Source organism: Sinohyriopsis cumingii, unplaced genomic scaffold (genome assembly GCF_028554795.1).
Source record: "Sinohyriopsis cumingii isolate HCF-2022 unplaced genomic scaffold, ASM2855479v2 utg000131l, whole genome shotgun sequence".
NCBI classification, from domain to species: Eukaryota; Metazoa; Mollusca; class Bivalvia; order Unionida; family Unionidae; genus Sinohyriopsis; species Sinohyriopsis cumingii.
This window is the reverse complement of record NW_028315872.1, coordinates 1025236-1050083: the sequence shown is the minus strand read 5'-3', so window position 1 is coordinate 1050083 and position 24848 is coordinate 1025236. Positions and strand designations below refer to the sequence as shown.

At 35.6% G+C, this 24848-nt stretch overlaps 1 protein-coding gene across 1 annotated transcript in view; it reads left to right on the top strand.

Annotated features, from left to right (window-relative positions):
• LOC149774810 (uncharacterized) overlaps window positions 1-24848 on the top strand; it is a 138986-nt gene that overhangs the window by 79419 nt on the left and 34719 nt on the right. The window contains exons 9-11 of the mRNA XM_089944732.1: window positions 3835-3998; window positions 18268-18395; window positions 23995-24567. Coding sequence (XP_089800858.1) covers window positions 3835-3998; window positions 18268-18395; window positions 23995-24567 — 865 coding nt within the window. The remainder of the gene's footprint in view (window positions 1-3834; window positions 3999-18267; window positions 18396-23994; window positions 24568-24848) is intronic.

The window sequence follows — 24848 nt, the reverse complement described above, 5'->3', positions numbered from 1 at the left end:
TTATAATAGTACCTCATTATATTCAGTGTATTTGGTCAAGGAATCAATCTAGCTTTTACAATAGTACCTCATTAGATTCAGTGGAGTTTGTCAAGGAACCTAACTAACTTTTACAATAGTACCTCATTAGATACAGTGGAGTTGGTCAAGGAACCAATCTAGCTTTTACAATAGTACCTCATTAGATTTAGTGGAGTTGGTCAAGGAACCATTCTAGCCTTTACAATAGTACCTCATTAGATTCAGTGGAGTTGGTCAAGGAACCAATCTAGCTTTTACAATAGTACCTCATTAGATTTAGTGGAGTTGGTCAGGGAACCAATCTAGCTTTTACAATAGTACATCGTTAGATTCAGTGGAGTTGGTCAGGGAACCAATCTAGCTTTTACAATAGTACCACATTAAATTCAGTGGAGTTGGTCAGGGAATCAATCTAGCTTTTACAATAGTATATGTAATTCAGATATTTTGATCTGCCCATATTTTGTGTACAAAATGCCTCTATGATATTTAATAAACTTACTTTCAAAAACTCCTAAAAAGAATTTGATCCATTTGAGAGGAAGCATCTTTGCTTTGAAGACCTTTAAAGATGGCACAGAGGATACTGATTTGATGTCCAATATGGACACTATTACTGTTATAAAAATAGAAATCCATTCAAGCAAATGATACCCCTCCACTACATAGATACATAATTTAAACAATTTGTGGAAAGGGTCTGAACAATATTTGACCAAATTTGCATAATCATTTAAACTTTGAAACATCATTTGGATCTCCCTTCAAATATAGCCATATTGAAAATTTTATAAAGAAATAAATCTCTTCAGATTACTTATTCTAACAAAACACTCACCAAACTTCTATCAAACTGTACAGGAGAGTTTGTGGCAAGAAGCCCTTTCAGATATTTACAAATGACATTAATCAGGCAACCAATATGGCCACTTTAAACACTTCTCAGAAATGGATCAGCAGCATTCAAGCATAACAGTCTTCCAAACTGATACAAATTATCCCGATTCACTAATAAATATTGCTGCCATTACAAAAATAGATAAATCTTGAAATGATTTGTGAAAAAGGTATGAACAGAATTTGAATAATTTTGCATAGGCATTCGAATTTTGAAACATTCTGATCTTCAATCAAATGTAGCCCCGATGAACATCTTTTACGTAAAAAATGTCTTTAGATTATTCATTCTCAAAACACATACTCACCAGAATTCTATCAAACTGTACAGAAAAGTTTGTAGCAAGAAACCCTTTCAGATGTTTTAAATGATATTTATCAGACAACCAATATGCTGAAAAGCATTAAATGATTTTTGTTTTTCAAGTAAAGCTCAACAGAGATTTAATGACATTTTACAAAAAGTATGAGGGCCTTTCATTATATTGTTTTAACAAATGATGCTGATCTTTTGTCTGATATTGTATATATTGTCTAATATTGGGTTCTGGGTGGCTGAGGGGTATATGGTGGTCACCATTACAGATCACTGACATGTCAACTCTGCTCACCTGAGTTCAAGTCCTGGCTTGGAAAATGTACATATGTGAGAAATATTTGCCACTAGCTTCGCACAGGTCGATGGTTCTTCCTGGGATTTCATGGGTTCTTCCACCACCAGTTATACTGGCCTTTATGTATAGCCAATCATGTGGTGAAAAATGGCATTAAACCCACCAAACCCAACTTGTCTATTTATCAGTTTGGTCTGAGATAGTAATCAGGTGTCTAATAAAATGATATGTTTTGTGATATCATGACCTGTTTGATATTGTGATATGTTGTCTAATATGGACCAATGGATTAAGATACAAACATTTGGAGAAAAAAATACAGACAGTTGTTTTCATAAGTGGACAGAGTTTGAATAAATGTTAAAAGCTTGGTGGCCCAGATATTTTGGGCCAATTGCTCTTGCATATTGCCCTCAGTCTTATGTAACTCCGATGAGTGAATATAGGCCCATTGGAATCACTTTTTTATTTAAAAATTGATCTTTCAAATACAGCTGTTGCATTAGACTAAAGGAACTCAAATTTTAATATTTGCCCTTTTAATATCATAAGTGACTGGAAATAATAACCAACAATATTTTTCAAATCTGCTGCCCGGCTTTTAAAGATTTGGCAGATTAATATCATACATTCATATAGATAGTCTGGGCTACATTTGCCACTTTGAAGGCAGATCAGTAACATACATTCATATAGATAGTATGGGCTACAGTTGTCACTTTGATGGATATAGATGTGACATCACAAATTCAATTCCAATTTATTTCTGATACACTTGTTTACCAGTTCACCACTGCATCTAAGTTAGTTTTAGAATTATTTCCAGTAAAATCACGCAGAACAATGATGTTAAACTGTAGAGAAAATATTGAAGATAAATTTAAGAGTTATGACAATAACACAAACTGCAGTATGGCAAGATAACTGTTGTAGTATGTCACTGAGAGATTCTGCAAATATATTGTATGTTTAGTATGAAATCGAATTACATCCAAATAATCAAAAAACTTACACAAATCTACCAAGACCTCATGTCATTTTTAATCAATGGACAACTCTTAAGTGGAATATAATAATGTGGCAGGGGACAGTTTTATATATTGGCCCCTGGTAAATTTCTTAACTTAAGGCTACGGTGTGACTGTTTGAGGTATTATTGTGTAATAATTAAAGATATGGATATAGTTGTGAATTTACACTTTCTGGCTTGGGTGTTCTTGAAATTGATGTGAGGCATGTACACCTCATGTAGTCACTGCACAGTACATAGCCAGTGAAATACCAATAGTCGATTAGGAAGCAGAGCTAGCCACTTATAGCAGTAGACACTTTGGTTCAAGGCATGTAGATCTCAAACACTAACTGCCTGGATGACAACTCTCTTGAAATCATCAAGCAATTAAGTACTCAGTGCTGTTTTTAAAAACTATTACCAAGTGAAATGGTTTGTTTGTACTGTGAGCATCATGTGTTCTCAAAAATGGCTTTTGGACAGGAAAAATGCATGTACAAATTAGGAGGTGAGGTGTATGAACTTTTTATTCTTTGTATTTCCACTGACTTGTCAGGTCAAGAGAATGATATTCTTATGTGTTGCTTTCTTATACCTATCCAAAAATATGGACCTTTTTGACCTCGCTCATGTATCTTTTTTTAGTGAAATTTTATATTAGGCAGGTGTATGCATCATTAAATTTTGCATAAAAACTCTCTTGCATCCTAAGGAAGTCATAGCGGGAGGAAATCATAGCGGGGACTATTACTGCCTTTGCTTGTGAAGAGCTTACTTATACGGCATTAACATCCTACACGTCTGGAAAATCATTGATTGCAGAAACGAAAGTGAGATACATGTACTATCACTTATAGCTGGTATCAGGCCACTGAGTAACCATTTACTGTTTTCAATGAGTGTAAAAGAAACATGAAAGTGGAAATAATTGGTATCATTTCTACTTTTTCAACCACTCCAGTGGCCTAGTAGTTTGAGTGTCCACCTCAGATACAGAAGGTCATGGGTTCGATCCCTGGCCGAGTCATACCAAAGACTTACAAAAATGGTACTAACAGCTGCCTCACTTGGCGCTCAGCTTTAAGAGGTTAGTGTTAGGACTGGTCAGCCTGGTGTCAGGATAATGTGACTGGGTGGGACATCATGTTACATGTCTGCAGCATGATGCCCCTAGACATCACATTAAACTGCCGCACTGCAGACATCGTAGCAATATGACCGAAAAATTGTTAAAGCTACATTAAAAATCTAAGTCACACACACACATATACTTTTTGCTTTCATATACAGCATAGAAATATTGAAAGACAAGATTGTGCTGGTGCCACAATGGATGATTGACGCCCTCAAGTCCCTCATCACTGCTGAGATGTTTGTCCTGAGAAATGCCCCAGCTGTCACTGAGAAGTGGGTTATGTTTAACAAGAGTGGAAAACTTTTTCCAGAACTGATTGGTTTGTAAATTGTTTGCTTTTTTTTATAAGATTTTCAGAATGTGGTTTCCTCTTTATATTTGATGTTAATTTAACTAAACACAAAATGGGTATTTTCTGGTGTAAATTTTATCCTCATATTTTGAAAAGTAAGTATGTAATTGTTATCCTGCCTATCCATGTATGTATGTTTTTGTTACTTTTGTACATGTGATGTTGCTATCTTCCACATTTTCAGCTGAATTGGCTATTGGCAGTGCAACCTTATGTCATGGCCCAGAGTCTATTTCGGAGTACGTCTGTCCATATTCCATCCATTTTCCACCCATCAACATTTCTTATTAATTTTGATGTCATTGTGATGTCCTAACACTGAGCCAGTTGATTAAACATGGTGTGAAGGTTTCTACATTTTGTGCCAAAATCATTTCTGAGATGGCTTTTGTTTAATTGGTGATGATTCCATAACAAGATGTGGATTACATTCAACTTCTTCATAAGGGTCATTTTTAATTAGTGGCATGAACACATGGTATGCTGTAGAAGTAAACATTTAGGAATACAATTTACTACTTTACCAGCTATTAAGGAATTCAAAAATACCTGTACCATGAAATCTAATGCAGTAAAACATACCATTAACACAGACAAAAATGATGTTTGATTTCATGCATTTATTTGCATTTCAGCCCAGTGTTTTATAGAGTTTGGCCTGAATCCTTAATATTTTATAGCTTGGCATGAATCCCTAATGTTTTATAGTTTGGCATGAATCCTTAATGTTTTATAGCTTGGCATGAATCCTTAATGTTTTATAGTTTGGCATGAATCCTTAATGTTTTATAGCTTGGCATGAATCCATAATGTTTTATAGCTTGGCATGAATCCATAATGTTTTATAGCTTGGTCTGAATCTTAATGTTTTATAGTTTGGCATGAATACTTAATGTTTTATAGCTTGGTCTGAATCCTTAATGTTTTATAGTTTGGCATGAATCCTTAATGTTTTATAGCTTGGTCTGAATCCTTAATGTTTTATAGCTTGACATGAATCCTTAATGTTTTATAGCTTGGCATAAATCCTTAATGTTTTATAGCTTGGTCTGAATCCTTTATGTTTTATAGCTTGGCATGGATCCTTAATGTTTTATAGCTTGGTCTGAATCCTTAATGTTTTATAGTTTGGCATGGATCCCTAATGTTTTATAGCTTGGTCTGAATCCTTAATGTTTTATAGCTTGACATGAATCCTTAATGTTTTATAGCTTGGCATGGATCCCTAATGTTTTTTAGAGCTTGACATGAATCCTTAATGTTTTATAGCTTGGCATGAATCCTTAATGTTTTATAGCTTGGCATGAACCCTTAATGTTTTATAGCTTAGCATGGATCCCTAATGTTTTATAGCTTGGCATGGATCCCTAATGTTTTATAGCTTGACATGAATCCTTAATGTTTTATAGCTTGGCATGGATCCCTAATGTTTTTTAGAGCTTGACATGAATCCTTAATGTTTTATAGCTTGGCATGAATCCTTAATGTTTTATAGCTTGACATGAATCCTTAATGTTTTATAGCTTGACATGAATCCTTAATGTTTTATAGTTTGGCATGAATCCTTAATGTTTTATAGCTTGGCATGAACCCTTAATGTTTTATAGCTTAGCATGAATCCTTAATGTTTTGTAGCTTGGCATGGATCCCTAATGTTTTATAGCTTGGTCTGAATCTTAATGTTTTATAGCTTGGCATGAATCCTTAATGTTTTATAGCTTGGTCTGAATCCTTAATGTTTTATAGTTTGGCTTGGATCCCTAATGTTTTATAGCTTGGTCTGAATCCTTAATGTTTTATAGCTTGACATGAATCCTTAATGTTTTATAGCTTGGCCTGAATTCTTAATGTTTTATAGCTTGGCCTGAATCATTAATGTTTTATAGAGCTTGACATGAATCCTTAATGTTGTATAGCTTGGCCTGAATCCTTAATGTTTTATATCCTTAATGTTTTATAGAGCTTGACATGAATCCTTAATGTTTTATAGCTTGGCATGAATCCTTAATGTTTTAGAGCTTGACATGAATCCTTAATGTTGTATAGCTTGGCCTGAATCCTTAATGTTTTATATCCCTAATGTTTTATAGAGCTTGACATGAATCCTTAATGCTTTATAGCTTGACATGAATCCTTAATGTTTTATAGCTTGGCATGAATCCTTATTGTTTTATAGCTTGGCCTGAATCCTTAATGTTTTATAGCTTGGCATGAATCCTTAATGTTTTATAGCTTGGCCTGAATCCTTAATGTTTTATAGCTTGGCATGAGTCATTAATGTTTTATAGCTTGGCATGAATCCTTAATGTTTTATAGAGCTTGACATGAATCCTTAATGTTTTATAGCTTGGCATGAATCCTTAATGTTTTATAGCTTGGTCTGAATCCTTAATGTTTTATAGCTTGACATGAATCCTTAATGTTGTATAGCTTGGCCTGAATCCTTAATGTTTTATAGCTTGGCATGAATCCTTAATGTTGTATAGCTTGGCCTGAATCCTTAATGTTTTATGTCCCTAATGTTTTATAGAGCTTGACATGAATCCTTAATTTTTATAGCTTGGCCTGAATCCTTAATGTTTTATAGTTTGAAATGAATCCTAAATGTTTTATAGAGCTTGGCCTGAATCCTTAATCTTGCAACCCAAGTGTATTGTTTCCACAATAACCCATAATTAGATTTTACTTCATAATCCAAGCTTAGAGATTCCACAGTAACCAAAGTGTAAAAGTTTCCACAGTAAACAAAGTGCAGTTTCCACTGTAACCCAACTGTAGAGAATCCATAGTAATCCATGTGTAAAATGTTTTACAGTAACACAAAAAAACAACTGTAGAGAATCCATAGTAATCCATGTGTAAAATGTTTTACAGTAACACAAAAAAAAACAACTGTAGAGAATCCATAGTAATCCATGTGTAAAATTTTTACAGTAACACAAAAAAAAAACAACTGTAGAGAATCCATAGTAATCCATGTGTAAAATTTTTACAGTAACACAAAAAAAAACCAGCTGTAGAGAATCCATAGTAATCCATGTGTACAATTTTTACAGTAACACAAAAAATAAAACCAACTGTAGAGTTTCCACAAGTAAGCTAAGTGTACGTTTTCCACAGTAATGCAAGTGAAGAGTGTACAAAACAACTGGGCCTGAGCCATAGTTTTGAAGATTCAGTAATTAACAAATTAATTTAAATAAAAACAATTTGAAATTTGTTTCTTAATATCAGAGATTTATTTTCTTTAATACTTGTGCATATAAACAAGGTTGAGGATGTTTTTGTATGTGTCACCTGTTTTCATACTACTGACAATGTTAAGGAAATTTGTGAATATGTCACAATACTTAAGGTGTAAATTTGTTAATATGTTGCCTATTTACAATGCCTAATATTACCTTTCATCACTAAATTACAGTAAATTATTAATCTGCTATTACTGACCCCAAGAATGCAATTACTTACCCCAAGAATGCAATTACTTACCCCAATAATGCAATTACTTACCACTGTATTAAGCACCTGTTGATAACACCGAAGCAGTGGTCAGAAGGTAATGCAGTCGAAAGCAGCAATTAGATGGGTCAATACAAATAATGTACTTAAAATAAACTGAGTGAGATATAGTGATTTCCATCTGGCTAAAGTGAAGCCTGATTTCAAATAGCACACTTTTATTTATGAATAAGAAATATCTATATATCTATGCATTATATTCATAATAATCCATTGGCCAGTTAAACACATTTCATTTAGTACTTGTTTCTGAATGAAATATTGCATGTGGTGACATCAGAATGTTCAACATATTGGAAAGAAAATGCAGAAAGAAAACTCCAGAAACAATATTCAGTACATCAAACCCGTCAGCGATAGTGATGAAAGGGAACTTTGCCTAATGTATTCATTTTATTGATAAGCTAGCTAGTTAGTGAACCAGTCTGTATTTTCAAAGAAAATGGCACCAGATGTTAAGTGAAACACTTTACGGTGTGAGTTGTGGAAGTATATGATTGAAAATGTTAGAGCAGATGAAACATTTCAAATATCAAAACGTGTTAGAACAGAAAAAGGGACAAATCAACACCACTTTACAAACTTTAAAGGCAGAAAATGAGAGTAATGTAATACTGCACTCTGAGCACCTGACCGTGCCCATTGCAGAATTCCAGTTCATGATCATTCAGCGGAACACGTGTAGATTAGTTGAAGAGATTACACCAAAGTCAGCATTTTTGCTACATATAATAGCAATACATATGCCCAGGAGAGGTGTTTTGGTATGTATGCCTCCACTATGGCCACCATGTTGGCCATTTTTATAACTTTTCTGTTACTCCTTTTAAATAGATGGTCATATGAACATGTGGTTTTCACCAAATGACATGTTATGATGGTCCCTCAGTAAAAACAGTGTGGAAACGACTCATTCATCCTCAAAGTAGTATAGGAGGGACATGAAAACAGTGTGGATACAACTCATTAATCCCCTAAGTAGTATAGGAGGGACATGAAAACAGTGTAGATACAACTCATTAATCCCCTAAGTAGTATAGGAGGGACATGAAAACAGTGTGGATATGACTCATTCATCCCCTAAGTAGTATAGGAGGGACATAAAACAGTGTGGATATGACTCATTCATCCCCTAAGGGGGCGCTCACCAATTAATATGTACTTTAGAGAGAGTGACATATGTAAGGTGAAGTAGTTTGCATTTAAAACATACACAGTGGAGAGAATGTTGGCATACCTATATGCTACAGTAATGTAAAGTGGATGATATTTCTTTGGATATTATTGTACTTTTGGAAATTTTACATGATTTAAGCACACTGCTAACTAAAATGTCTGCACCCTTGTGTTAAAAAATCAGCCTGAATTAGTCTAATGTACACTATACATAGCAACTATTAAAATAGGGAAAATGAATTTTGCCAGACTAGACAATACCAGCTTCTGAAAGTGCAATGAATGAATTACCAAATATATAAAACGTATAAAAATTATCAGCTCTTTTTTATACAATTTACCTCTGAAGTTCAGGAAGTGAAAATGACCAAGTAGAGCTAGCACTTTTTTTAAAGGTTCACATTTGAAGTAAGGCCAAGCTGTACACTATAACCCATATTACACCCATCAATCATACATCAAAATAAAAGGAATTAAAAGTTCTTATAATTATATCTAAGATATACAAGGTCTTTTTTAAATAGCCAGTATAACCAGTGAGGAAAGCCAGGGAAATTCTTTTTCTTTAAAATCCTAACCCTATGCAAAATGCAAAACTGTATAGTGCCACCTGAAAGCAAATATAAAAATGTTTGCAATTATTTTTTTTATTTTCATATAATTATGTATGATGTTTTGAATAAAATGGTACATTCATATTGATGTTAAGTATGAAAATAAGCTAATTATGATCATTTTGCTCTTGCTTACATAATTTGCCATGAGGCATGTTTGTGTGAGTAGTGACTTTAATTATGGGGAAATTAGAAGTCTTAGAATATAGGAATCGACTCAACTTAAATTTAAAACTGTTGCAATAAGTGACAGAAATATATGGTGAAAATGTTTCTTTTCATTTATTTGTAATGAAATACATTAAAAAAATGATGAGAAAGTGAATTGCCTTCTTCCGTATTAAACAATAGGCAAATAGTTACACTTTGACCTTTGACCTTTATGAACCTGATGAGTTACCTCCCTTTTCAAATTGTAAAATTCATTGTTGATATCTCAGAAATAATTCTGGCTAGTTTCATGTTCCTGTCATTCAGCATAACACTAGTTGTTATGTTTACAAAATGTAATGTGCATTCTTAAAATAGCTCACTTTTTATCATGGGGGGCTGGACTTGTTAGAGGCTCTGACACTCATAAATACTGTTCTGTTGGGGGAAAGGCAGGAGAATTATTGAAAAGGATTGTTTTGATGCTTGCGACTTAAATGTTTCAGCCATATAAACATAATTAAATCATACAAAAATTAATACCTTTATTTTCTTTAATATGTACTTTAGAGAGAGTGACGTATTTAAGGTGAAGTAGTTTGCATTTAAAACATGCACAATGGAGAGAATGTTGGCATACCTATATGCTACAGTAATGTAATGTGGATGATATTTCTTTGGATATTGTACTTTTGGAAATTTTACATGATTTAAGCACACTGCTAACTAAAATGTCTGCTCCCTTGTGTTAAAAATCAGCCTGAATTAGTCTAATGTACACTATACATAGCAGCTATTAAAATAGGAAAAATGAATTTTGCCAGACTAGACAATACCAGCTTCTGAAAGTGCAATGAATGAATTACCAAATATATAAAATGTAAAAAAAAGTTATCAGCTCTTTTTTATACAATTTACCTCTGAAGTTCAGGAAGTGAAAATGACCAAGTAGAGCTAGCACTTTTTTGAAAGGTTCACATTTGAAGTAAGGCCAAGCTGTACACTCTATAAACCATATTACACCCATCAATCATACATCACAATAAAGGGAATTAAAGGTTCTTTTAATTATACCTAAGATATACAAGGTCTTTTTTAAATAGTCAGTATAACCAGTGAGGAAAGCCAGGGAAATTCTTTTTCTTTAAAATCTTAACCCTATGGAAAATGCGAAACTGTATAGCGCCACCTAAGTAGTATAGGAGGGACATGAAAACAGTGTGGATACGACTCATTCATCCCCTAAGTAGTACATGAGGGACATGAAAACAGTGTGGATATGACTCATTCATCCTCTAAGTAGTATAGGAGGGACATGAGAACAGTGTGGATATGACTCATTCATCCCCTAAGTAGTATAGGAGGGACATGAAAACAGTGTGGGTATGACTCATTCATCCCCTAAGTAGTATAGGAGGGACATGAAAAATTCTCCTTCTTCAGGCAAAGCATCAGTTAGAGACAGTTGCTGTTTTTAAATAGCAAAAGAAAATCTATGTCCCTATTTCCTGGCCTTCCCCAAAATCTATGTCCCTATTTCCTGGCCTTCCCCAAAATCTATGTCCCTATTTCATGGCCTTCCCCAAAATCTATGTCCCTATTTCCTGGCCTTCCCCAAAATCTATGTCCCTATTTCATGGCCTTCCCCAAAATCTATGTCCCTATTTCCTGGCCTTCCACAAAGAGGGATCACTTTGATCTAATATTTGAGTACTCCACTCTAATGACATAACAATTGGACAAACTTAACTTCAAGGGCGATGACTACACCTGACCTTTTATTTCTTCTCACTCATTGATGGTCAAATAAGGGTGGGCTGAAGGACACGAATCAGGAAGACAAAACAAGGGTGACCATTTCCCCTTTCTACATTGAGATTCGTATGCTTCTCAAGGGATTTCCTACACCTCTGCAGAGATGTCACATTGGACATATTTCAAGTTGTGCTAGTGCTTAGCAAACTGTCTTTTCAGGCTGCTACCGAGGAACCCCTGGAAGCTGAGACTATTCAATGGTCTTATTCCTATGATTGCATCACAAGCTTTTAAAGATTTCAGCATCTGAACCTTGCATCTGTTACTGGCCTGACAAAAGCAGCCAGTAACTGAAACACAACCTGATCAAGCCATAGATCAGGCAATGTTACAGAAGAACAGTAGGTATCAGGGACAGCAGTTTAGCCAAACCTCCTGTATATCCACTCCACAATAATCATATGCAAGACAGTAAGCTGGATATGTGGGGGCAAGGCAATGAAATCTACTGTCTCCTCCCTTTTTCCAAGTTGAGGGAGGAGAAAATGACCTGGTACATTGGCAGGGCCCTTGCAAGTTTGTACTGGATGGAATGCAGTCAAGGATAAGCAGACCTTCAGCATCGTTGCCACAAAAAATAAATATCATATAGTCCATGAAAGAGTACCCATTTTGCCTCCCCTATATGATGATCCTTTCTCTAAGGACACCTCACTTCTCCTGCATCGTGTCCCTCTTCCATTTGTACAAGTAGATGCTCAGTTGTCCCATTTTCAAAGACCTCAGATCATTCCTCACAGAAGATTGGGTGGGCCCTTTACATAGTACCATTTATGGATGGAAATATGAGGTTGATATAGATGTCCCATACCATGCAACAACCAATTTCTGTGAGAGTATACCTTCAACTTGAAGAGGGAGACTGCAGCATTAGTTTGGAATACTATTAGGCCTGCAGATTGCAGCATTAGTTTGGAATACTATTAGACCTGCAGACTGCAGCATTAGTTTGGAATACTATTAGGCCTGCAGACTGCAGCATTACTTTGGAATACTATTAGGCCGGCAGACTGCAGCATTAGTTTGGAATACTATTAGACCTGCAGACTGCAGAATTAGTTTGGAATACTGTTAGACCTACAGACTGCAGCATTAGTTTGGAATACTATTAAACCTGTAGACTGCAGCATTACTTTGGAATACTATTAGACCTGCAGACTGCATCATTAGTTTGGAATACTATTAGACCTGCAGACTGCAGTTTCCTTTAATCTTCAGGATATGTATTTTCACAACTCAAGCTTCCCTCTGCACATCAGATACTTTCAGTCTGAATTGGACACATATTATTTCAGTTCTTAATCGTGGCATAACTGTTATTAGATAAGTAGGTTTTGTTTTTGGTGGAGAGTAAACTAATTTAATTATGTAATTCTTGGGGTAAAATTATACCCCTGTGTTGATTATCGATATGATTCATGATACACAGACTAGAATAAGATACATTATCAATGCACATATCAACTTGATGGTCTTTTCATCATTCGAAATTCTATCAGTGGCAGAGTGATGTTTTATATGTGCTGTTATTATGGTTGAATTTTCAGTATGTAGAGCATAGGCAGAAACAGCCTTATCATCTGTTCATATGCCATTCTCATCTTTGACAGGATATCAGAATAAAAATTGTTTTCAGACTACCTCTTAGTTGTTAATGATTTTAATTGAACCTTTTGATCAGATGCTGACTCGTCTTGGTCATCATGCCATTTGTTCTATGCTGAACTCCTCTTGTCATCATGCCATTTGTTCTGTGCTGACTCCTCTTGGTCATCATGCAATTTGTTCTATGCTGAACTCCTCTTGGTCATCATGCCGTTTGTTCTATGCTGACTCCTCTTGGTCATCATGCCATTTGTTCTATGCTGAACTCCTCTTGGTCATCATGTCGTTTGTTCTATGCTGAACTCCTCTTGTCATCATGTCCTTTGTTCCATGCTGACTCCTCTTGGTCATCATGCAATTTGTTCTATGCTGAACTCCGCTTGGTCATCATGCCGTTTGTTCTATGCTGACTCCTCTTGGTCATCATGCCATTTGTTCTATGCTGAACTCCTCTTGGTCATCATGCCATTTGTTCTATGCTGACTCCTCTTGGCCATCATGCCATTTGTTCTATGCTGAACTCCTCTTGGTCATCATGCCATTTGTTCTATGCTGAACTCCTCTTGGTCATCATGCCATTTGTTCTATGCTGAACTCCTCTTGTCGTCATGTCGTTTGTTCTGTGCTGAACTCCTCTTGGTCATCATGCCATTTGTTCTATGCTGAACTCCTCTTGGTCATCATGCCATTTGTTCTATGCTGACTCCTCTTGGCCATCATGCCATTTGTTCTATGCTGAACTCCTCTTGGTCATCATGCCATTTGTTCTATGCTGAACTCCTCTTGGTCATCATGCCATTTGTTCTATGCTGAACTCCTCTTGTCGTCATGTCGTTTGTTCTGTGCTGAACTCCTCTTGTCATCATGCCATTTGTTCTATGCTGAACTCCTCTTGGTCATCATGCCGTTTGTTCTATGCTGACTCCTCTTGGCCATCATGCCATTTGTTCTATGCTGAACTCCTCTTGGTCATCATGCCATTTGTTCTATGCTGAACTCCTCTTGGCCATCATGCCATTTGTTCTATGCTGAACTCCTCTTGGTCATCATGCCATTTGTTCTATGCTGAACTCCTCTTGGTCATCATGCCATTTGTTCTATGCTGAACTCCTCTTGTCGTCATGTCGTTTGTTCTATGCTGAACTCCTCTTGTCATCATGTCATTTGTTCTATGCTGAACTCCTCTTGTCATCATGTCATTTGTTCTATGCTGAACTCCTCTTGTCATCATGTCGTTTGTTCTATGCTGAAGTCCTCTTGGTCATCATGCCATTTGTTCTATGCTGAACTCTTCTTGGTCATCATGCCATTTGTTCTATGCTGAACTCCTCTTGGTCATCATGTCGTTTGTTCTATGCTGATTCTCTTGGTCATCATGCCGTTTGTTCTATGCTGAACTCCTCTTGTCATCATGCCATTTGTTCTATGCTGAACTCCTCTTGGTCATCATGCCATTTGTTCTATGCTGAACTCCTCTTGGTCATCATGCCGTTTGTTCTATGCTGACTACTCTTGGTCATCATGCCGTATGTTCTATGCTGAAGTCCTCTTGGTCATCATGATGTTTGTTCTATGCTGAAGTCCTCTTGGTCATCATGCTGTTTGTTCTATGCTGAAGTCCTCTTGGTCATCATGCTGTATGTTCTATGCTGAAGTCCTCTTGGTTATCATGTCGTTTGTTCTATGCTGAACTCCTCTTGTCATCATGTCATTTGTTCTATGCTGAACTCCTCTTGTCATCATGCCATTTGTTCTATGCTGAACTCCTCTTGGTCATCATGCCGTTTGTTCTATGCTGGACTCCTCTTGTCATCATGTCGTTTGTTCTATGCTGAACTCCTCTTGGTCATCATGCCATTTGTTCTATGCTGAACTCCTCTTGTCATCATGCTGTTTGTTCTATGCTGAACTCCTCTTGGTCATCATGCCATTTGTTCTATGCTGAACTCCTCTTGGTCATCATGTCATTTGTTCTATGCTGAACTCCTCTTGTCATCATGCCGTTTGTTCTATGCTGAACTCCTCTTGGTCATCATGCCATTTGTTCTATGCTGAACTCCTCTTGGTCATCATGCCGTTTGTTCTATGCTGGACTCCTCTTGTCATCATGTCGTTTGTTCTATGCTGAACTCCTCTTGGTCATCATGCCATTTGTTCTATGCTGAACTCCTCTTGTCATCATGCCGTTTGTTCTATGCTGAACTCCTCTTGGTCATCATGCCATTTGTTCTATGCTGAACTCTTCTTGGTCATCATGCCGTTTGTTCTATGCTGAACTCCTCTTGGTCATCATGTCGTTTGTTCTATGCTGAACTCCTCTTGGTCATCATGCCGTTTGTTCTATGCTGAACTCCTCTTGTCATCATGCCATTTGTTCTATGCTGAACTCCTCTTGGTCATCATGCCATTTGTTCTATGCTGAACTCCTCTTGGTCATCATGCCGTTTGTTCTATGTTGACTACTCTTGGTCATCATGCCGTATGTTCTATGCTGAAGTCCTCTTGGTCATCATGCTGTATGTTCTATGCTGAAGTCCTCTTGGTCATCATGTCGTTTGTTCTATGCTGAACTCCTCTTGTCATCATGTCATTTGTTCTATGCTGAACTCCTCTTGTCATCATGCCATTTGTTCTATGCTGAACTCCTCTTGGTCATCATGCCGTTTGTTCTATGCTGGACTCCTCTTGTCATCATGTCGTTTGTTCTATGCTGAACTCCTCTTGGTCATCATGCCATTTGTTCTATGCTGAACTCCTCTTGTCATCATGCCGTTTGTTCTATGCTGAACTCCTCTTGGTCATCATGCCATTTGTTCTATGCTGAACTCTTCTTGGTCATCATGCCGTTTGTTCTATGCTGAACTCCTCTTGGTCATCATGTCGTTTGTTCTATGCTGAACTCCTCTTGGTCATCATGCCGTTTGTTCTATGCTGAACTCCTCTTGTCATCATGCCATTTGTTCTATGCTGAACTCCTCTTGGTCATCATGCCGTTTGTTCTATGTTGACTACTCTTGGTCATCATGCCGTATGTTCTATGCTGAAGTCCTCTTGGTCATCATGCTGTTTGTTCTATGCTGAAGTCCTCTTGGTCATCATGCTGTTTGTTCTATGCTGAAGTCCTCTTGGTCATCATGCTGTATGTTCTATGCTGAAGTCCTCTTGGTCATCATGTCGTTTGTTCTATGCTGAACTCCTCTTGTCATCATGTCATTTGTTCTATGCTGAACTCCTCTTGTCATCATGCCATTTGTTCTATGCTGAACTCCTCTTGGTCATCATGCCGTTTGTTCTATGCTGGACTCCTCTTGTCATCATGTCGTTTGTTCTATGCTGAACTCCTCTTGGTCATCATGCCATTTGTTCTATGCTGAACTCCTCTTGTCATCATGCCGTTTGTTCTATGCTGAACTCCTTTTGGTCATCATGCCATTTGTTCTATGCTGAACTCCTCTTGTCATCATGCCGTTTGTTCTATGCTGAACTCCTCTTGGTCATCATGCCATTTGTTCTATGCTGAACTCCTCTTGGTCATCATGCCCTTTGTTCTATGCTGAACTCCTCTTGGTCACCATGCCATTTGCTCTATGCTGAACTCCTCTTGGTCATCATGCCCTTTGTTCTTTGCTGAACTCCTCTTGGTCATCATGCCGTTTGTTCTATGCTGAAAAATGTCTTTAGAATATCTTACTGTATGTCATGTCTTTACTTAAATTTGGAAGGCAATATTATCTTGTCTTCAAAGCAGTGGAGAGAGTGTATGGACACTTATGTAGAACAAGAAACGATCAAATCCATCACATTGCCCTTACTGCAGATGCAAAACCAACTGCCACAGCTACAGGCACTTGTTTCTGTCAGTGAGAAAGGTAATTGTTTACAACACAAACTTCCCTTCTTGATTCAAAAGGTGAATAGAACTCATGTGATTTGGAAACTACTCCCTTGCCAAGTCTGTGCTAATGTTTTGGGGTTTGTTTTTATTTATTCTTTAGCAGTCATTTATCAATTACATATATCAGCATGAAAGGAGACATTCCAAACTAGCTCCCCATGTACAACCTATGTACTTCACAGGTCATATTTTAGCTACTTTTGGGTGAAGCTTATCTGTTGCTTTGTATCTATTTCTGTTTAGTTTTGATGCAATGCTTCTTGTGTATCACTCAGTCAATAAGCTATAATTAATTCTGATTGGTGGATCACTCAGTAAGCTACAGTTGTGATTGGCTTATTGCACAGTTGATAAGCTACAGTTAGTTCTGATTGGTGTATCACTCAGTTAATGAGCTACAATTAGTTCTGATTGGTACATCACTCAGTCAATAAGCTACAATAAGATGTGATTGGTGTATCACACAGTTGATAAGCTACAATTAGTTCTGATTGGTGCATCACTTAGTGAATAAGCTACAGTTAGTTCTGATTGGTGGTTATTGTTTTGTTTTACCCTGGACCTGAAACAATAACCATGAATCAGTACTGAATGTAACATATTTTGCTGTATGACACACTGAATGTGTAGCATTCAAATTCAATCCAAGCAAACAAAATACAAAGCAACAAAGAAGCTTCACTTAAACAGTTTCTAAATGATCAGTCAAGTAGTTTAATCGTAAATGAAGAATGAAGAACAAGTCTGGCATGTCTTCTTTTCAGTTGCTCAACATGCTGATGGGATGAAAAAATTAGGATGGCATTGACCGGGGGATAGATTTCCAAGAATGCAAGGCAGGTTAGTCACCTTGAACTGACTTGTAGAGGGCAATTGAATGTTGTAAATATACTTTCTTTAATCTGACAGAAATATGTGAATGTTCCTATGACAATTGTTTCAGATTGATTCTTGGCTTGAAGAATTAAAGGCAAACAGCTAATAATTATTCACACTGATATTGTATGGAAAGTAGGAATGATGCATTGATATATCAATCAACCACTTCACCCATATGTAATACATACCTATCACTGTTGGAAATCCCCTCCTGCCTTGTGATGCCTTTCATTAGTTAATGTCCTTGAAAAGGATGAAGATACACTATTGGACATACGTTGAAGGCTGGTAGTCCGACTGGTCTGGTGTACTTATTGTAAGAATTTCTAGGATGGCAAATCTTACATGAACAAGGTTTTCCCATTATGGAAACTGTTCACAAATAAAATGAATTTAAAGACAGTGAATTTTTTGTCAAAATTTTTCAAACATATTCCTGTAACCAAGTATAATTAATTGGAAAGAATCAATTCTTTGTCACTATTTGTCAAGGATTTAGTTTCCTTACAATTATCTAAGAATGCAGTTATGTGAAAAATAAGGACTCTAATATTATAAATAATTATTCTCTTCTCATTTTAAGATGCTATCTGGACAAAAGAAAATCATCCAGATCTCCATGACAACAAGGAATACATTTTGTTACTCATGGAACGTCTTAACGTCATTGCCAGGCCAAGATCTTACAGTGAAGATGGGTCTGAAATCAAGGTTAGTTCATTCTAAGGTCTACATTTTATCTTTTTTTCTTCTTATAAACGTTTTCTTTCATCACAGAATATTGCATTGGAAACAGTTATTCTGCCTTCTACATTATAACTTTAAATGATGGACTACCCCTAAGACTGCTCAAGAAACTAACCTGCTAAAAGAAACTGTCCCCCCAAATATATCCTGAGTGACAACCAATTCTAGGAACAAAGTTGCCCCAGGGGATGACCGCTTAGACTCAGAAATAGGTAAATTTGCTTCAGTTTAAATGTACAAGTATATCCAGTGACCTTTGTTTTTAAGAACCCACAAAAATAGCAAGAAAAGCATTTTTTGTTTAATTACAATTTAGCTGTGGCTAATTGATTGATGATGTCAACCCATCCGTTGACCCATCAAGTACTACAGGTGTCATTGAAAACTGGGTCTCTGTCACATATATTTCATGGTTTTGTGATTGTGCTTACATTAAGCTGTGTTCTTTTGGTTACAGTTTACATTCAGGTAATTTATCTGACATTGTTACTAGGGTGAAACAATAGAGTGGTGTGAATGTTATGATAATTTTGCCATATAGATGTGTTCACGATTAGATTTTCTTACACAGGGAAATGACACAATTTTGTATGTTGTTATGGTAATGCTGTAATGTGTTCCAAATTTGAGTGAAGACCTGAAAATGTAGTAAGACATTTATAAACCACTCATGCAATGTAAAACAAATTGCATAGTGACCAAATGAGTCCGGTATCTAATAAAATGGAGTAGTCTAGAATGACATGAAAGGTTGTATTAGAACTACTGATGATACATTTACAGTGATATATCTTTAAAATGTTAGATAGAAATGTGGTGAGTTTGAACTAGCATCATAAAATGTTTTCAAAGATATGCATTACATCATAGAAGTGAAGAAAAATAATATCAAATTAATATAAAATAAAAGCATATATTTACATCAAAAATTCTTTTTTCCCAAATTATAATATGTAATTCCAAAATACATTAGTCTTTGAATTTGAATAAACTGTGATACTATATATATATTTATTCCAAATGTAAAAACCAATAAAGCAGTTTTAAGTTCATCTGTGGCAGTTATGTAGATTGTAGAAATAGATGACTGAGGTTGTTTGTTTTAATCCACAATTATGACATAAATGGATGACACCTTAATACAGCAATATAGTGGAATTTTACCTTAATTTATGATGTAACACATTCCAGTTGCAAATTAGTTGTGTGGCTGAGTGGTCTATAGTGCTCACCATTCCGGATCACTGCCATCTCACCTCTTCTGCATGGGTTTGAGTCCAAGGCTCGACTAGCGTGGGAACATGGGAAAGCCTGCCACTAGCTTCTCGTGGGTTGCTGGTTCTTCCCTGGGTTTTCCAGGGTTCTTCCTCCACCAGTTATACTGGCTGCCATGTATAGCCTATCTGAAAAATGGCATTGAACCCTAGAACAACAAAAACAAATTAGTTGCCAATTGTAGGATACATATTTCAAATCTAAATAAAGGAAAAATCATTTGTTTTAAATTATATCTTTTCAAATAAAACAACAATTGAAGATAAACATGCTCCTGTTCTTGTTTGGATAGAGACGGATGAAATTCTTAAAATAGAGAGGTGAAATTCTTAAGATAGGTGAAATTCTTCAGATAGACAAGTGCAATTCTTAAGATAGACAGATGAAATTCTTCAGACAGACAGGTCAAATTCTTAAAATAGACAGGTCAAATATTTTAGATAGACAAGTGAAATTCTTAACTTAGGTGAAATTCTTCAGATAGACAGTGAAATAATTAAGATAGACAAGTCAAATTCTTAACATAGACAGACAAGTGAAATTCCTAAGATAGACAGGTGATATTCTTAAGATAGACAGGTGACATTCTTCAGAGAGGCAGGTGAAATTCTTAAGATAGACAAGTGAAATTCTTAAGATTTACAAGGTACATTCTTAAGATAGACAGGTGATATTCTTAAGATAGATATGAAATTCTTCAGAATGACAAGTAAAATTCTTAAGATAGACAAGTGAAATTCTTAAGATAGGTGAAATTCTTAAGATAGATGAGTGAAATTCTTAACATAGACAGACAGGTGAAATTCTTAACATAGACAGGTGAAATTCTTAACATAGACAGGTGAAATAATCAAGATAGACAGGTGATATTCTTCAGATAGACAAGTGAAATTCTTAAGATATACAAGTGAAATTCTTTAGATAGGTGAAATTCTTAAGATAGACAGGTGAAATTCTTAAGATAGACAAGTGAACTTCTTAAGATAGACAAGTGAAATTCTTCAGATAGGTGAAATTCTTGACATAGACAGACAGGTGAAATTCTTAAGATAGACAAGTGACTTTCTTAAGATAGACTGTGTAAATATAAGAGTAAGTCATGGGTAAGATATAATTATCATTAATTAAATTCTTAATAATGACAGACAGGTGATATTCTTAAGATAGACAGGTGACATTCTTCAGATAGACAAGTGAAATTCTTAAGATATACAAGTGAAATTCTTTAGATAGGTGAAATTCTTAAGATAGACAGATGAGATTCTTCAGATAGACAAGTAAAATTCTTAAGATAGACAGGTGAAATTCTTCACATTGACAAGTGAAATTCTTAAGATAGACAGGTGAAATTCTTAAGATAGACAAGTGAACTTCTTAAGATAGATAAGTGAAATTCATCATATAGGTGAAATTCTTAATATAGACAGACAGGTGAAATTCTTAAGATAGACAAAGTGACTTTCTTAAGATAGACTGTGTAAATATGAGAGTAAGTCATGGATAAGATATAATTATCATTAATTAAATTTCCTTTGTCACATGTTCTAGAAAATATCAAGAATTACAATAATTACAATTATAACAAGATCTGTTAATACTACTGTGACTACAGTAATTACAATTATAACAAGAGCTGGTACTACTACTTTGACTACAATAATTAAAATTATAACAAGAGCTGCTAATACTATTGTGACTACAATAATTACAATTATAACAAGAGCTGCTAATATTGTGACTACAATAATTACAATTATAACAAGAGCTGCTAATACTATTGTGACTACAATAATTACAACTATAACAAGAGCTGTTAATATTACTATAACTACAATATTTACAATTATAACAAGAGCTGCTAATAATATTGTGACTACAATAATTACAATTATAACAAGAGCTGCTAATACTATTGTGACTACAATAATTACAATTATAACAAGAGCTGCTAATACTACTCTTACTACAATAATTACAGTTATAACAAGAGCTGCTAATACTACTGTGACTACAATAATTACAATTATAACAAGAGCTGTTAATAATTTATGTGACTACAATAATTACAACTACCCCCTTTTCATCTCACCCACTGGTAGCCAAGTATATTTTTACAACCTGATCAGATTTCCATCCAAGCAGAAACTATGTGAAATCTTCCATTTACTGTTTTTAGTTGTCCTTTGCTTCTTATGATCTCTCTCTGAGAAAAATCCCATTATGTGAGCTTTCTTAATACCATTTGCCAATAAAGAGTTAGTCAGAACTGGGTTTATGTTATTTTAAAGATGTGTCCATTTTTCAGAATGATAATTAATTATTGGTGCAGAATACTAATGTGTCACACATTTTGAGCTGTAGTGGATATATATATATATATATATATATATATATATATGGAATAAAATGACAACAAACAGTGCGACACTAGTATCTAGATAGCTGAGCGCTTTTGACTCTTTAAAGAGTCTTTTTCAAAGGCAAATACAAAACATAGAGAAGACAAACTAGTAAAACAGAAAAACCGTTATGTTTGCAAAACTTTACATTTACATATATATAAATTATCACTGCAAATAGACTACTATTGTTGGATCATGTGACTGTGGATGGAAAGACATAGCCAGCATTGAATATTGTGAACCATCACTCAGTTCATGGCCACTATACAATATTACAGCTAATGAAGTGGGCAATTATCTTGGATTATAAAACAAAGTCTGCCAAAGGAAGAACATGTGTCATCCATGTTACACAACTTTTGAATAAGGCAGCAGTATTGGCAGGTTATAAAGTTATGAAATCTGGAGAGATAAAAATGGCTTTTTTTCAGTCACTAGCTTATTGGAACCACTTTAGAAAAATGCTCTGATGAGTACACAGAGTTAAGGTATATATGCAAGCAAATTGTATATTGCAAGTACAACCTTAATAGACATCTGAAAAGGCACCATCCTACTATATTGACATTAGGCCTTCTAAAGATGACAAGACTTTCAATTGTTTGTACATATATGGCACAGGTGAGGTACATCATTTGTGGTATCACTATACATGACACAGGTGCATCATTTGTGGTATCACTATGCATGGCACTGGTGCATCATTTGTGGTATCACTATGCATGACACAGGTGCATCATTACTGGTATCACTATGCATGGCACAGGTGCATCATTACTAGTATATACATGGCACAGGTGCATCATTACTGGTATCACTGTTCATGGTACAGGTGCATCATTACTGATAGAGTCACATAAATGTGTGTCAAACTGTGGTTCATAAAATCTGCATAGATTCATTCCCATGAGTAAAAATATGAATTTATAGCTTGAAATCTGGAAGTACTGCTATTAGTAGCTTTGTTGTCATTGGTGTATTTGAACTTGTGTCGTTTTTATCTACACCCATCTCATCCATAACTTAACCAGTTCTAGCAATTAATCATATTATTTTTAGTTAAACTGGTCTTATCTTTAATTAATAAATTCTAGCTATAAAATCACATCAGGTTTTTCTAGATTGGTCTTATCCATGGCTTACAAATTCTGGCTGTAATCATGTCAGTTTTAGCTCTGCTGGTCTGATCAATGATTTTGACAATTTAAAACTATTTGTCAGGTTTTGTCTGTCATCCATCTATTTGCACAAGTTTGATTTTACTAATCCTCCTAAAGTACTTAAAGGATTTGCATGAAGCTTTAACACCGATATATCCCAATTGTGGTTTGTCCTGCATGAACAATTCAATAATTGGACATCCAATAGCAGGCACCTTGAAATTGTCATATCAACACAATTTTTACTGAAAGATTTGGTTTGATGTTTAGTTGGACCTAAATGAATATGGAGCCAATCCATCATACAAAACTTGGGACTGCTTCTCCTGGATGGATGGTGAGACTGACATGGTTTCACCAGAAGACATTATATGGATCAAAATTAATTGGTACTGATCTGACATCCAGTATATCCATCATTTTGGCCATCTTGCAATGCTTCTTGAATGGGTGACCATGTTCACACAAGGTTTTCACTAAGAGACCTAAATACAAAAGACATCGATATTGAATCTACTATGAAGACCATAGTTGCCATATTGGAAGTCTTATCATTGCTACTCCAACTAAATGGATAGTTATTTGGACTTGGGTAATCCAAGATTATCAGAGATGTTTCAAAACTAAGCAGTTAAAAAATAGGAATGGTTTTATCTTGGATTTCTTGAATTTTCTTTTACCAGTAGAACATGAGCCATTGTGTAACACTTGTTATTTATATTTTAGGTGGAAGAATACTTCCTTGCCCCATGTATGCTTAAAGAAACAACACCAAAAGAGGTCATGTTTCCTAAGCCAGATCCAGAAATGAAGAGCAGCTCCTCAGTCCTTTGTTACAACTTCGTGGGAAAATTTCTGCCTTCTCCCATCTTCCACCGCCTGCTTGCCACCTGTGTGTCTCACTGGCCCATCGCCCAAAGAAAGTCAGAAAATCAGATCTTCTGTGGCTGTTGTATCTTCAGCCTAGATCTTCATCACAGATTGACTGTGTTGTTCAGGGAATACATCATATTTGCACGAATCACAAGAATGGGTGCCACTGAGACAACACCATCTTCCAAACTATGTATTGAAGTTCAAGAGTTCATCACCAAGACTCTCACTGGTATTATTGGTTACATGCGGCAGAGTCTGCAATTTAAGCTGTTTGTACAGTGCCCAGAATCTGACGGATTCAGTGTAGACTGCCTGATCCCTGTTGCAGATCTTCAAGGGAATGTAGATGTTCCTTGCCATTTCCATGATGACAGTCATGTGATTAGGTCCCATGATGTACTCAAGTTCTGGTTTCAGGAAGAGGTAAGTAGGAGCAAATATGTTCTTTTGGAGCTTTTGTTTGTTATTAATTCAGGCAGTAAGTCCTGTCTTTGAAACTAAATATGACTTTGCTCTCAGACAATTAATTAGAGGAATACGTATCATTTCCTATGTTATGGCATTGTTTGAGATAAAGCTATAAGCATTATGTTAATCTAAATTGCTTTTAATGATTGTGGATAACACATATGTTATAGTAAAACTAAAGTTTAAATCTTTTGGACATGAATAGGTACATGTATGAATGATGTTAGATTGAGAAT